Raw genomic sequence first — 13,487 nt, 5'->3', positions numbered from 1 at the left:
GAAGGAGAGGTGGAGAGCATGGCGTTCAAGGACTCGGCTAAGGATGCGGCGGATCAAGGATTTGTAGGTGTGAAGTATGGTGGAAGGATGCAGTCCTCATGTTCGGCCAGACAGGAGTTTCAGGAAGCAGAGTCTATGGTGGGCTGTGTGTTGCATCATAAGGAGATGGGGAGTCTGAGTGAGGTGACAGTCGAGGGTGAGGGCAAGGTATTTCAGGATAGGAGTGAGGTGGATAGGACGACCACAAATCGTGAGGTAAAAATCGTGGAGCTGGAAGGAGTGGGTGGTACGACCTATGATGTTTGCCTAACTAACAAGACATTGACAAATATTTTGAATTCTTGAATCACTAACTAACAATTGTATTTTTTTCATTGTCATTCAACCATGCTGTTCTCATTGTAAATTTTATTTGTGTACTCTTTTAACTGTAAATGGTTTGATAAATGAGTCTCTCAAAGTGTGCTGCATATATGTCTAACCAACAGAGAGCTTGAATAAGACCAATGCATTAATTCATTGTGAATTTTTTAAATATATTGTAAAATGTTAATTTCATATTTATTGTATTAATATGCAGAATTGTGCTGTGCATATGCTGTACTTTATTACGACAATTCGTGTATCACACAAGTGATGCAAAGGATGGTAATAAACTAAACTGAACTGCTTAATGTTATTGTCAGCCACTCATGTGGAGAAATTGCTTTCCTCATACAAGTTTTTTTCTATCTTATGTGAGGGATTATGATAATCAAAAGATAATTACACGTTTCCAAATCTCCACCTAAATAATTACTTCAGTTGTTGGGTTCGCCCTGCAACTCGTTAAGTAAATCTGTGTGCGACAATTACCTTCGGTTAAGCAAATACTGTGTAAGCAATGTTGGTCGATCATTTTGTTTCCTGCATTTTGTCTTTTTTTCAACACAAGTGGAGAACGCAGATCTTAGCAGAATACCTTCCATTTCTCAGTAAATGAAATAATCTTCGAGGTTAGAAGAGCGTAGTCTCGCTTGTCACTGAAATATCGTTTCTACAACGACAGATGACGGGCGAATGGTAGACTGACGCAAACAGATCGCTGCACAAGGATAAACCTTCACTACAGTCTCTGTTAGTGCCTTTACCATGTCCTCGCGGTGGAGCAATGGTAAGTAGAATAGGATGTCTTTGACTTGCAAAGACGTTTGACAAATCATAACCACATCACTGAATATAACACATGAACAAATGTCATCTGTGCCAGCTCACCTGTAGACGCGTTTTTGAGGCTTGTGTCATCGAAAATGAAGTTGTACTACGTGCGTTTGCTGTCGAAATGAAAACCTGTGTCTGTGTGTTATTAGTGTTAAGTGTGCGACAGACAGTGTCTAGTGAAATGTCATGCTCCAAAGATTTCTGACGCGTCAGCTGTTCATAACATGGCTTGTGGAAGTTTGTCAACTGGGAACGAGGAAGCTTTACGGTTCTTGGATAGTCTGCAAAATGATCTGAAGAACTTGTCAATAGAGACGAGGAAAAAATTTCCGCAGATTAAGGAGGTAAGGACAGTTTTTTTCTGTATTTTCTCAGTTGTGTGCATGACGCTTAGATGCGTTGCAAGTCGTATCTATACTCTAATAATCCGGTCGGAGAAAAGCGTCGCCAGTTTGTGCGTTAATTAGATATTTGTTTTGCGTTAAACAACAGGAATGCTTTCAGATCATTATTGTATCCAACAATATCCGGTCGGTTTACGATCGTCGCTTGATTGCCGTTCTGTTGTAACGCTTTGTAAACTGTTTTCCTCCACGTAACACGCCAACCGCGCAACAGTTTTTCTTTTCTTATTTTGTTTTCCTTTCTTTCTTTTTTTTTTTTTTTTTAAATCGTATACGAACTTTTGCTCAGAAATTAAGACATTTGTATGATATTTTAATTTTTTATGCTAGTGATGTCTTTTGGCACAGAAAATCAGAAAAGTAGCCCATCTTGCCCACCTATACGCTGTGCTTTTTTTTTTCCCTAGAGAGAATAAAACTTGCCAGATCACTGAGGAAACTGAACCTTTCGAAACATCATCTTGCTTTATATAAGTTAAATAAATTAATAATAGTAATATTTTGTAATTTTGGTTATTATATTTGAAAAAACTGCAGACTCAACTACTGGATGTTTAAAAGCAAAACAGGCGTAAAAGAATACCTCGTTACCAACTCGTATGATTTACCTGGATATTTCAACTCTTGTCCTATAAATTCCACGTATCTTGTGTTAAACAGATCTTGTCCTCGACAGTATACAGACAACTGTTGTTATTCTGTGTCAAGTTACGTAAAGACTTTGAAGTGTTTGAAACCAGTATCTAAAAAGTGTAATTGGGGGAGCTGTGGTTTTTTTATTTTATTTATTTATTTATTTTTCAAAGCAGATACTTTTGCTCCTAATATACATATACTATCCAATCTGTAGTCTGGAATTAACATTCAGTGGATTAGCAAAGGCTATTATTTGTTGTTAGTATAATTTACAGAAGTAGCCTGCAGTGTTTGAGAAACATCAGTCAGTATGCAGACATCTGAATATACACGTATGTTTAGTGAGTAGAGAATAGGTCATTTGCTGTGCCTTTGATGAAGGTGCTGTCCTGGCATTTGGCTGGAGTGAGTTACAAAAGTACAGAAAATCTAAATTATGATGGTTGGACAGAGCATGAGTCTCCTTCCTCCAGAACATGAGGCCAGTATCATAACAAATGCACTTCTTTATTTGGTATTCCCAAATGTACTATTCTCTCATTTTTGTACATACTTGGAACAATTGAGCATACAAAGTTAGATAGTTTTACACTCCTCATTTGCTCTCTCAACGATATACCCGCCCGCCCACACTCTCTCTCTCTCTCTCTCTCTCTCTCTCTCTCTCTCTCTCTCTCTCTCTCTCTCTCTCTCTCTCCCCCCCTCCCTCCCCCCCCCCTCTCCCCCCTTCCTTTCTTTCTGTTAATGACAACAGTAATACTCATACATTATTGTTTTTTTTTTTACATGCACAAAGTAATTTACATTTAACTAAGTTCATTGCAGTTTTCAAATTGTTGTTGAAGGTTTACAAAATCCATAAGGGAGTAAATGTCCTGTCAGCCTGTTATCAGTGTGCCAAAATGTTTAAAAGAGCTGGCTACAAGATTTTCTGGGGTATATAAAACTTCTTATACACACTTCTGTGGAACAAAAGCTTTTTTCTTTGGTATTTAATACATCAGAATTGCCATAGACACTAGTGAATGAAAATAAGAAAAATAAGTTAACTTATTTTGATCTCCAAACTCCCTTAGAATCCATAACACAAAAGATGCAAAGCTGAAATGTTTAAAATGATATATAAGCTGTGGCTTCCAATTAAGGTTCTTGTCAAAATCAACACACAAACATTATCACTGTTCTGTTTCACTTACTGATTTACCCTCGTGCATTATTTGTTACAATGTGATCAGTGCTTGGGCTGCAATGAACTGTATGTCTTGTTTTTTTTATCCCAGTTCAGTGCCCAATTATCTGCAGATAGCTACTGACATGTTTCCAGAAAATGTTGTTTATGTTTTGAAATGTTGAAATTACTCCACTAGATTTGATTGTAACACTTGCACTGACTGTAAAGATAACTATTTCTGCTACTTGGATATATGATGGACGGTCATTTGTATACAACGAGGACAAGAATACATCCAATATCAGTCTCTTGTAGTCCTTATTTCCAGTTCTGAAGATCCAGTTAGAAGGGGATTTGAAGTTATTGCTGTTGTAGCCAACTTCTAAATCATAATTTGCTGTGTCTTTGATAAATTTGCTCTGGCCCATTCTGTTCCATTAAATCAATAAATAGTCATCAGAAATTGAATCCTGATTCTCGAAACGCTGAGGAAAGAATATTAGGTACCGCTGCATACATTGTTTGCAACTAGTCTTGCATTCCACAACTTAAATTGAGATACTTCCCTTCCTCACTTTTGGGGAAAGAAAGTTAATACTCTATACCATTAGTTCTTTGAAACATTGGTTTGATTAATGTACAGTTTATAAGTGTAAATTTGCAGTTAATGAACAGTGGTAATATGCTGTAATTTGAACCTGAAGCAATTATGCTTTATGTACAGTATATTTTTTTAATCCACAGAATAGTAGTTAGTTCAATACATATTAGAGTAGAGCACCAAAATGTGCTTAATGTATTGTATATTTCATCCAAAAGCACATTTAATGCACAGAATCAATTGGATTCTCTTGAAGATGAGTCAAAACTTGACAAAATTTTCATTTTTGTATCCACTTTTCGTTTGCATTCATTAAATGTGCGACACGTCTCACTTAAAGCATTCTCATAGCAAATTTTTCATTTAAAATGTACTGTACTCTTTCTTCTGATATGCCTACGACATCAACTATATGTTAGCTTGCTTGATAGTTAATACGGTCCATGATCAATATTTTCACGCTTCAGTTTGATGTGGAATGTTTGTTTTGATTCATAAAAATAACATATTTTCTCAGGAAATATATCACTGCCATTACTGTTTACATGAGCTGTTTGTATTTATGAATATTTTGTGACAAAAGGAAATATGTCATTGACTCTATTCAGTTGATTTCTGTGAATTTAATTCAGTTTATGTATATCCCTTGTGGTAGTATAAGCCACAATCCTGAGCAAACTCTCTCTCCCAGTGCTGCCATAATCACACACCAACAGGAGAATCTCTTGCTCTTGTATTTGGAAGTAATGGAAATAAACTTCAGTGACAGTGAAAGTTCCAGTCAGGCTCAGAAATGTACACGGACCAGACTGCTTGCAATAAACAGGAAATCTGTGTTTGCTTTCAGGTCTGGTACAAATTTTTGTTAGGCCCTACAACATATTCTTTACATCACAGCTTCAACATATCTGAATGGTTTTACTGATACCAGTTCATATCTTGATGCCTTCATTGATTTCATCTCCATTGGTTCTGTTCACCTCATTTCAGTAAATTTGATGTAACTGATATTTGTAATTAAATCTGAATTCAATATTTTGTAAGTGAACAATGACATAGTATAATGTTTTCAGTACCTATGCTGTTACAAACCAAAGACAATGTCAAGACATACCTGGCATGCTTTCACTGTAGTTAGTGGTGATTACCTTCAAGTAACATGTATCACTACCCAAATGATGAAAATTTACAGCTCTGGAACAGACAAGTGAGGTCCTGGGCTAGCTACTGCATGTCTCTTAGATGACCTACAGTTATATTCAGTGTGATTAGAATCCAAGTAACACATTAAAAGTAGCATTAAAGTGATTCCATAATGTTGGAACTTCCTGCCTACCAACAGAGTTCTGTGAGGATGTAAACCTTCATTCTTACTAAACAAAAGAATTGTTAGTGGTGCCAGCATGCCACAAATCAAATGATCAGAGGCTACTGTCTTTTGAACTTTGAACCACCTAAGAAACTTACCTTATAACAATGAAGGCCCAGTATCCACAAATGGTGATTCCTGTCCACACCATAATTCTACTGACATTTTATTGGACTTTTTTGCACAGAAGTGTAGGATTGTTTAGCATTTCCAAGCTCTCTCCAAATCTAAAAGCACCGTTTATCAGTCTCATCACAAATAGATACATATCAGGGAATGAAACATGCACCATTTTTGGTATTCCTGACCTGTGATATTCCTCCATTCACTGCCTTTGGGGAACTACGGTGCTGCGTTGTTAATGGAACTCGTACAATGGGTTCATGTGCTTCGATGCAACTTTGTGGATTGTTTGAGTGTATATTTTGATGTTTGCAAGGCACAACAGAAATTTCTATGACCTATTTCAATTGTCAAATAAGGATGTTTTTATGGATGTGCAGTTTCAGCCTTTCATGGCATTATGAATAATCCCTTAAATTTTACCCTTGCAGCCATGTAAATTTTAATGCTTCCACTGATATTGTGGCTGTGTATCTTCTAGTCATCATTACAGTGAGCCAAGAGACTCACTGAGGAAACCTGGAAGATACAGTGCTGAAATGTTGGTGGAAGAGTTGGAATTCGCACAGTTGCAGACCCAAAATTCAATGGATTGTTGCTTATGTATGACCTTGTGTTGACATTTCTTTGAATAATATCTTTTGATGAAAAGTGTATTGTAGATTATCTGTTCACTTCAAGTCTCTCATGACATTTGTTACCTCCACAAAATGGTTTACAATGCCACAGATTTTGTTAAATCACATTGTTGCCACAGTCTACTGAAATCACATTGGTGACACATTCTACCAACTGTAAATTACAGAATTTTGTCCTGTAGCATTAGTATTTAAAAGTAAAAAGTTTGTAAGAAGGGAAACTACTCTCTCAGATTTAAATTTGAAACTCCCTGGCTGATTAAAACTTTTTACTGGACTGGTACTGGGACCCTGAGTCTATGTCTTTCGCAGGCAGATCCACTACTGTCCAGGTGTGCTTAGCTCAATTTGTAGAATACCTGCCTGAAAAGGCGAAGGTTCTAGATTTGAGTCATGGTTTGGCACACAGTTTTAATACCTCAAGATACTTCATATCAGTGCACAGATCATTGAAGAGTGAAAATTAAGCCAGGTTTTAATTTTTTTTTACAATAAACACATGACAAACTATTTCTTGATTCATTTGTTTAAGTTTCTATTTCATGTGAAAGGCTGTGTATCAGAGTTTGAGTTTTTGTTGCTTATATACAGGTATTATTGCAGGTTTGAGTATGATAAAGTTTGTATAAGGCGATTCAGAGTTAGAATCGGGATGCGAATTGCGATTTCACCAAGGTAAAAGTAGTGGCACAGAAGAAGGGGCTCCCAGTGAGGATCTCCCATAGATATGTAGATTGTATGTAAAAGTTAGGAGAATAGCAGAACAAGAGGATAAGATTTCTGACCATCAAGCAGAGATTGAGGCAGCAAAAACTTAATTGAGCCAGTTGAAAGGGGAAAAGAAAGTGAGATGTAGTAGAAGGTAATCAGAAAAGGACAACAAGGGAATAATGTGGGTAGTTGAGTTATCATTGAGCTAACGCATAGGTATAACCTGTTACCTGTTGGCTGGGAGGACTCTTCTCCAACTGTAGAAGAAATTAGGGCTCAAGCAACCATTAATAAGAATTTAATAGACAAATTGAGTAGGAAAAGAAAGATCTTTCTGCTGGTAGAAGTCATGGTAGGGGTAACAGCTGCAGGAAAAACTAAGCTTAGAGTACCAGGTCATAAGATCTGTAAATCCTAGGGCAAGCCGTGGCTAGGTTATTGTTGTGGTCTTCTGTCCTGAGGCTGGTTTGATGCAGCTCTCCATGCTACTCTATCTTGTGTAAGCTTCTTCATCTCCCAGTACCTACTACAACCTACATCCTTCTGTATCTGCTTAGTGTATTCATCTCTTGGTCTCCCTCTACGATTTTTACCATCCACGCTGCCCTCCAATACTAAATTGTGATCCCTTGATGCCTCAACACATGTCCTACCAACCGGTCCCTTCTTCTAGTCAAGTTGTGCCACAAACTTCTCTTCTCCCCAATCCTATTCAATACTTCCTCATTAGTTATGTGATCTACCCATCTAATCTTCAGCATTCTTCTGTAGCACCACATTTCAAAAGCTTCTATTCTCTTCTTGTCCAAACTATTTATCGTCCATGTTTCACTTCCATACATGGCTACACTCCATACAAATACTTTCAGAAACGACTTCCTGACGCTTCAATCAATACTCGATGTTAACAAATTTCTCTTCTTCAGAAACGCTTTCCTTGCCATTGCCAGTCTGCATTGGCTAGGTAGAATGGGATATTGAGGCACTGAGTGGGGATTTGAGTGAAGAGGACCAGCTAATGATACTTGGGAACAGGCAACAACCAGGCCAAGGAAAAAGAATACAGTATCAGTAGGAACCTGGAAAAGCTAGGTGCAGCAACCTCAGTGGCACACTCAATCCAGGATGAATTGATTGGGTTGTTACTGACTCTGTATGGGTTTCACATTGGTGCTGTGGCAGGTACTGTTAGTGGGAGATGGAGATACATAAGGCTCAGCCTTCACCTTAACAGGAGGATGAAAGGTCTGCTGAAAATAAGAGGGCCACCTTCAACAATGGTAAAATCTCTGTTATTGCAAGTGTGAGGGGTAAGCTTGGTTTTTTACATTTAATATATTATTGAGAGCAACTTCCTTACAACAGGTCCACATAAATGAAGTGTCACACATAAAAGATCGGTTTACTGACTTGGAAATTGAGAAGGCGGGGTGGCAAGTATATGGGCTCAGCATGTAATGCACTATTACACGGCCTAGTGGGGAGCAGTGCAATCTGAAGACAACCTGGGGACAGGAATTGGGAAGGGGCGACAGGAGAGAAGGAGGTGACACTGTTGGATGGGTGATGCGGGGACACTCGGTTACCAGAGATTGAGGCCAGGATGATTAGTGGAGTGGAGGATGTATTATAACTCCTGTCTATATACACTCCTGGAAATTGAAATAAGAACACCGTGAATTCATTGTCCCAGGAAGGGGAAACTTTATTGACACATTCCTGGGGTCAGATACATCACATGATCACACTGACAGAACCACAGGCACATAGACACAGGCAACAGAGCATGCACAATGTCGGCACTAGTACAGTGTATATCCACCTTTCGCAGCAATGCAGGCTGCTATTCTCCCATGGAGACGATCGTAGAGATGCTGGATGTAGTCCTGTGGAACGGCTTGCCATGCCATTTCCACCTGGCGCCTCAGTTGGACCAGCGTTCGCGCTGGACGTGCAGACCGCGTGAGACGACGCTTCATCCAGTCCCAAACATGCTCAATGGGGGACAGATCCGGAGATCTTGCTGGCCAGGGTAGTTGACTTACACCTTCTAGAGCACGTTGGGTGGCACGGGATACATGCGGACGTGCATTGTCCTTTTGGAACAGCAAGTTCCCTTGCTGGTCTAGGAATGGTAGAACGATGGGTTCGATGACGGTTTGGATGTACCGTGCACTATTCAGTGTCCCCTCGACGATCACCAGTGGTGTACGACCAGTGTAGGAGATCGCTCCTCACACCATGATGCCGGGTGTTGGCCCTGTGTGCCTCGGTCGTATGCAGTCCTGATTGTGGCGCTCACCTGCACGGCGCCAAACACGCATACGACCATCATTGGCACCAAGGTAGAAGCGACTCTCATCGCTGAAGACGACACGTCTCCATTCGTCCCTCCATTCACGCCTGTCGCGACACCACTGGAGGCGGGCTGCACGATGTTGGGGCGTGAGCGGAAGACGGCCTAACGGTGTGCGGGACCGTAGCCCAGCTTCATGGAGACGGTTGCGAATGGTCCTCGCCGATACCCCAGGAGCAACAGTGTCCCTAATTTGCTGGGAAGTGGGGGTGCGGTCCCCTACGGCACTGCGTAGGATCCTACGGTCTTGGCCTGCATCCGTGCGTCGCTGTGGTCCGGTCCCAGGTCGGCGGGCACGTGCACCTTCCGCCGACCACTGGCGACAACATCGATGTACTGTGGTGACCTCACGCCCCACGTGTTGAGCAATTCGGCGGTACGTCCACCCGGCCTCCCGCATGCCCACTATAAGCCCTCGCTCAAAGTCCGTCAACTGCACATACGGTTCATGTCCACGCTGTCGCGGCATGCTACCAGTGTTAAAGACTGCGATGGAGCTCCGTATGCCACGGCAAACTGGCTGACACTGACGGCGGCGGTGCACAAATGCTGCGCAGCTAGCGCCATTCGGCGGCCAACACCGCAGTTCCTGGTGTGTCCGCTGTGCCGTGCGTGTGATCATTGCTTGTACAGCCCTCTCGCAGTGTCCGGAGCAACTATGGTGGGTCTGACACACCGGTGTCAATGTGTTCTTTTTTCCATTTCCAGGAGTGTAGTTCAGAGGAGCTGGTGGTGGTGGTGGGAAGGATGTAAATGGCTCAGGTTGTGAAACAGCCATTGAATTTGAGAATATAGTGCCATCAGGTGGTCAACTTTGTTCATGGCAATAGTTTTATGGTGGCTGTTCATGATGGCAGACAGCTGGTTGGTAGTCATATCAACATCCAAAGCTGTGTAGTGTTTGCAGAAGAGTGGGTATATGCCATGGGTGCTTTCACAGGTGGCCCCATCAGGGACCCACAAGAGATCAGACTGAAAATGTCCAAAAGAAGACACACTACACAGATAATAGTAGTATCTAAGCCGTGACAGCATTTTATGATATCTTCAGTGCGGGTGCACCTTAGGTCGACCTCTTGCAGAAATCGTCAGAGTTGCTGTGAGCAGTGAGGAAACTGGACAGCGCGGACGCTACAGATGTAGTGTGCAACGGGTATGGAATTTGGGTTGGACAGGAATTGTGCTCAGGTAGCTGAAACGATTAAGGTGACTACTTGTGTTAGGGGGAAATCTGGGTTTCATAGCGTGGCACAATTTTTTTTCTTGTAACCATTGAATTCTTTCAGTGCCCTCGTGCGGCTGATGGTATTTCTCTTTCATCACTATTGTTGTTAACCTAATTTCTTACTATTTTGTTGGTGTAATGCTGTATGACTGTTTCTGTACTTCTACCAGTTTGAAAGTCATGCTGATTATTATTCAATAGGCTGTGGCCATCTACGTATTGTGGCAATTTGTTGTTTCATTACTCTCTCAATTACTTTAGAGAACGCCGAGAGGAGGGAAATGGGTCAGTAATTTTCAACTTTATACCTATTACTGCTCTTGAATAAAGGTATCACATTCAATATTTTTAGTCTTTGGGGGAACACTCGCTCAGTAGATGATAAATTAACAATGCAAGCCAAGGACTTTGCAGTCTGTGAAGTGATGTGGATTATAAGTGACACTAATACTCACCTACATCAGATGACATTTTGCATTTAGGGCTTTTGATCACCTGTAATAATTCATGCTCACTAGTTGGAAGTAACCTAAGTTGATCCTGATTTGTGAAACCTAAGTTAAGCGTTTGGGAAGCATTGGTAAAATAATTATCTATATAATTTGGCAGGTACTTTTTGCCAATATTGATATCATCATGTTTTGTATGTGTAGTTTCCTGCACTTCATTTATCTTCAGTGTTCCACTTTTTACAGTGTCCTATACAGATTTTGATTTGTTGACTGACGTTTTTATTACATTATCATTTCTAAGAAGTATTGCCTTTGCAGTTTCCTGTCAACATATTTTCTTATAGGTATGTTAAATACATATTCTGTACACTGTGTATCTGTTGATCTTTTCATATATAAGTAGGGTAGTAGCCATGCATGTAATAATCGCTTCCTTGAAGCAGCTCTGATGATGGGCACTGATAGTTCATGAATTAAATAAATAGAATAAATGCAAGAATCAATGCTACATACATACACGCAGGCAAGTCACAGATACTCTATGCTCCACCAAAGAAATTAAGAATGAAATTAATTCCCTCAAAACCAAAATCTCAGTGTGGAGTTGACAATATATCGAGCTCAGTACTAAAATCTAGTACTTCAAATATATGCAAATCGTCAATCGTTACTTTCTGCTACTTATCAAAAACATTAGATTGTGCAGTTCACGGTATTCTCATAGAGAAGCTTAAATATTATGGCATCAGAGATTTTGCTGATAACTGGTTTTTGCCCTAATCGGCTAACTAAGAGGGTTACTGAGTCATGCAGTAAGAAACTCGGCGAGTTTACACAATGAAACTGCATCTTCAGAATGGGAAATAAGCAAAACAGGTGCACCATGGGGATTGATATTGGGTCCACTTTTGTTCTATTATATATCCAAGAAGCAGAAATAGTTATTTTTACTGGCAAGACAAATGTTAGAATCAAACCTAATGGAGTAATTTCAACATCTGAAGTTATAAATAATATTTTCCTGAACTTAATAACTGATTTTCTGCAGGTGGACTGTCACTGAATTTAGATAAAACACAGAACATGCAGTTCAGCACTGCACAAGCCCTAACCACAGTACTAGAAATAACGCACAAGGGTAAATCAAGAAATGAAACAGAAGTTCGAAATGTTTGGGTGTTATATTGAGAAGAACCTGAATTGGAAATCACACGTCACATATCATATGAGTAAGCTCTGCCAGTTTTCCGTTAGTAATAACAGATTTTGGAGATGAAACTGTCAAAAAGTCCACTTATTTTTCTTATTTTCATTCACAAATGTTTTATGAAATCATATTTTGTGGTAACTCTGCATAGGAAGTAGTAGTTGCACAGAATCATGTAAGAAGGATGGAATGTTGTGTACACTCCAAAATCACTTCAGTCTGCCCTTTAAACAAGTGGCCATACTAACAACAGGCTCACATTACATTTATTCTCTTATTGAGTTTGGTAACACTCATAAATATGATACTAGAAGAAGAAATTATTTATAGTAGATCCGTTACTCAGCCGTAGAGTGGCACAGACATGAGTGAGGTATTAAGCCATATAAATCTTTGATCGTTGTGTGTGTGTGTGTGTGTGTGTGTGTGTGTGTGTGTGTGTGTGTGTGTGTGTGTGTGTGTGTGAGTGAGAGGTCACAATTGTCGTCTATGGAAATGTAGGTAACTAACCAATCAACCTGTACTTGTTTTGAAGTTAAAACTAGCATCAAACACACATTCTTGAATCTCACATACCAGCAGTGCATGCACATATTACTCATATATGCTATATGTGGAGCCTGGATTTTATGTAATTACATATCCTGTTTCATTATATGTAGTTATCAGAAAAACTAAAAGTCAACAAATTACACCAAAAGGAATCTTCTTACAGAGTTTGAAATTACATATTTTGAGCTATAATATATCTTTTACATTATATTACATAGTTTTACGTGTTTTAATATTGTAGAAGAATTATTATGCATTTTCATTACAGAACAATAAAGGAAAATAAACTAAGTTTTATTGTTGTGTTTCTCGTACTGTTGTCAGTCTCATTACACCCAAAGCTAAATTGCACAAATTTGATGCAAACAACGGGTCTAGTGTAGCAGGGGATACAACCCGTCGGCTTTGGACAATGACGTCACAAGTCGCCAGAGAGCAGTTTACCATTTTCGCTTTTGCTGTTATGTTTCAGTTTCGTTTTTTTACTGATTGCTTAATAAAGTGGATCTGTTTATTCTATCTCGTGAGATTTTTTTTTTTTTTTTAAAAGCCAAAAAACACTTATCAGCCACTGAAGGGAGCTACAACACTAAGAAGAATCTCTTCTCGATTGGCCACTTGTGACGTCATTGTCCAAAGCCGACGGGTTGTATCCCCTGCTGCACTAGTCCCCAAACAACAGTGACTTGTTTTTAACACTTTTCTTTATTGTTCTCAAATGTTTCACAGAGTGTAACAATCAGTTGCATTTAAGTTAACCATGGCTCCGGTTGTGTCTTCATTGTCACCAAAACTAAAAACGTGGGTTTCTTTTGACACAGCTTTAACCACTGATGGTAAAA

General features: G+C 39.6%; 1 protein-coding gene across 1 annotated transcript in view; it reads left to right on the top strand.

Moving 5' to 3' along the window:
- Positions 1-1,230: 1,230 nt before the first annotated feature.
- LOC124723182 (protein MON2 homolog) overlaps positions 1,231-13,487 on the top strand; it is a gene marked incomplete in the record, with an annotated part of 216,575 nt that continues 204,318 nt past the window's right edge. Inside the window, 1 exon segment of the mRNA XM_047248376.1 lies at positions 1,231-1,544. Within this exon segment, the coding sequence (XP_047104332.1) occupies positions 1,425-1,544 (120 nt within the window).

This window comes from Schistocerca piceifrons, chromosome X (genome assembly GCF_021461385.2).
Source record: "Schistocerca piceifrons isolate TAMUIC-IGC-003096 chromosome X, iqSchPice1.1, whole genome shotgun sequence".
Classification (NCBI taxonomy): Eukaryota; Metazoa; Arthropoda; class Insecta; order Orthoptera; family Acrididae; genus Schistocerca; species Schistocerca piceifrons.
The sequence above is the reverse complement of the archived record's forward strand: the minus strand, read 5'-3'. Positions and strand labels throughout refer to the sequence as shown.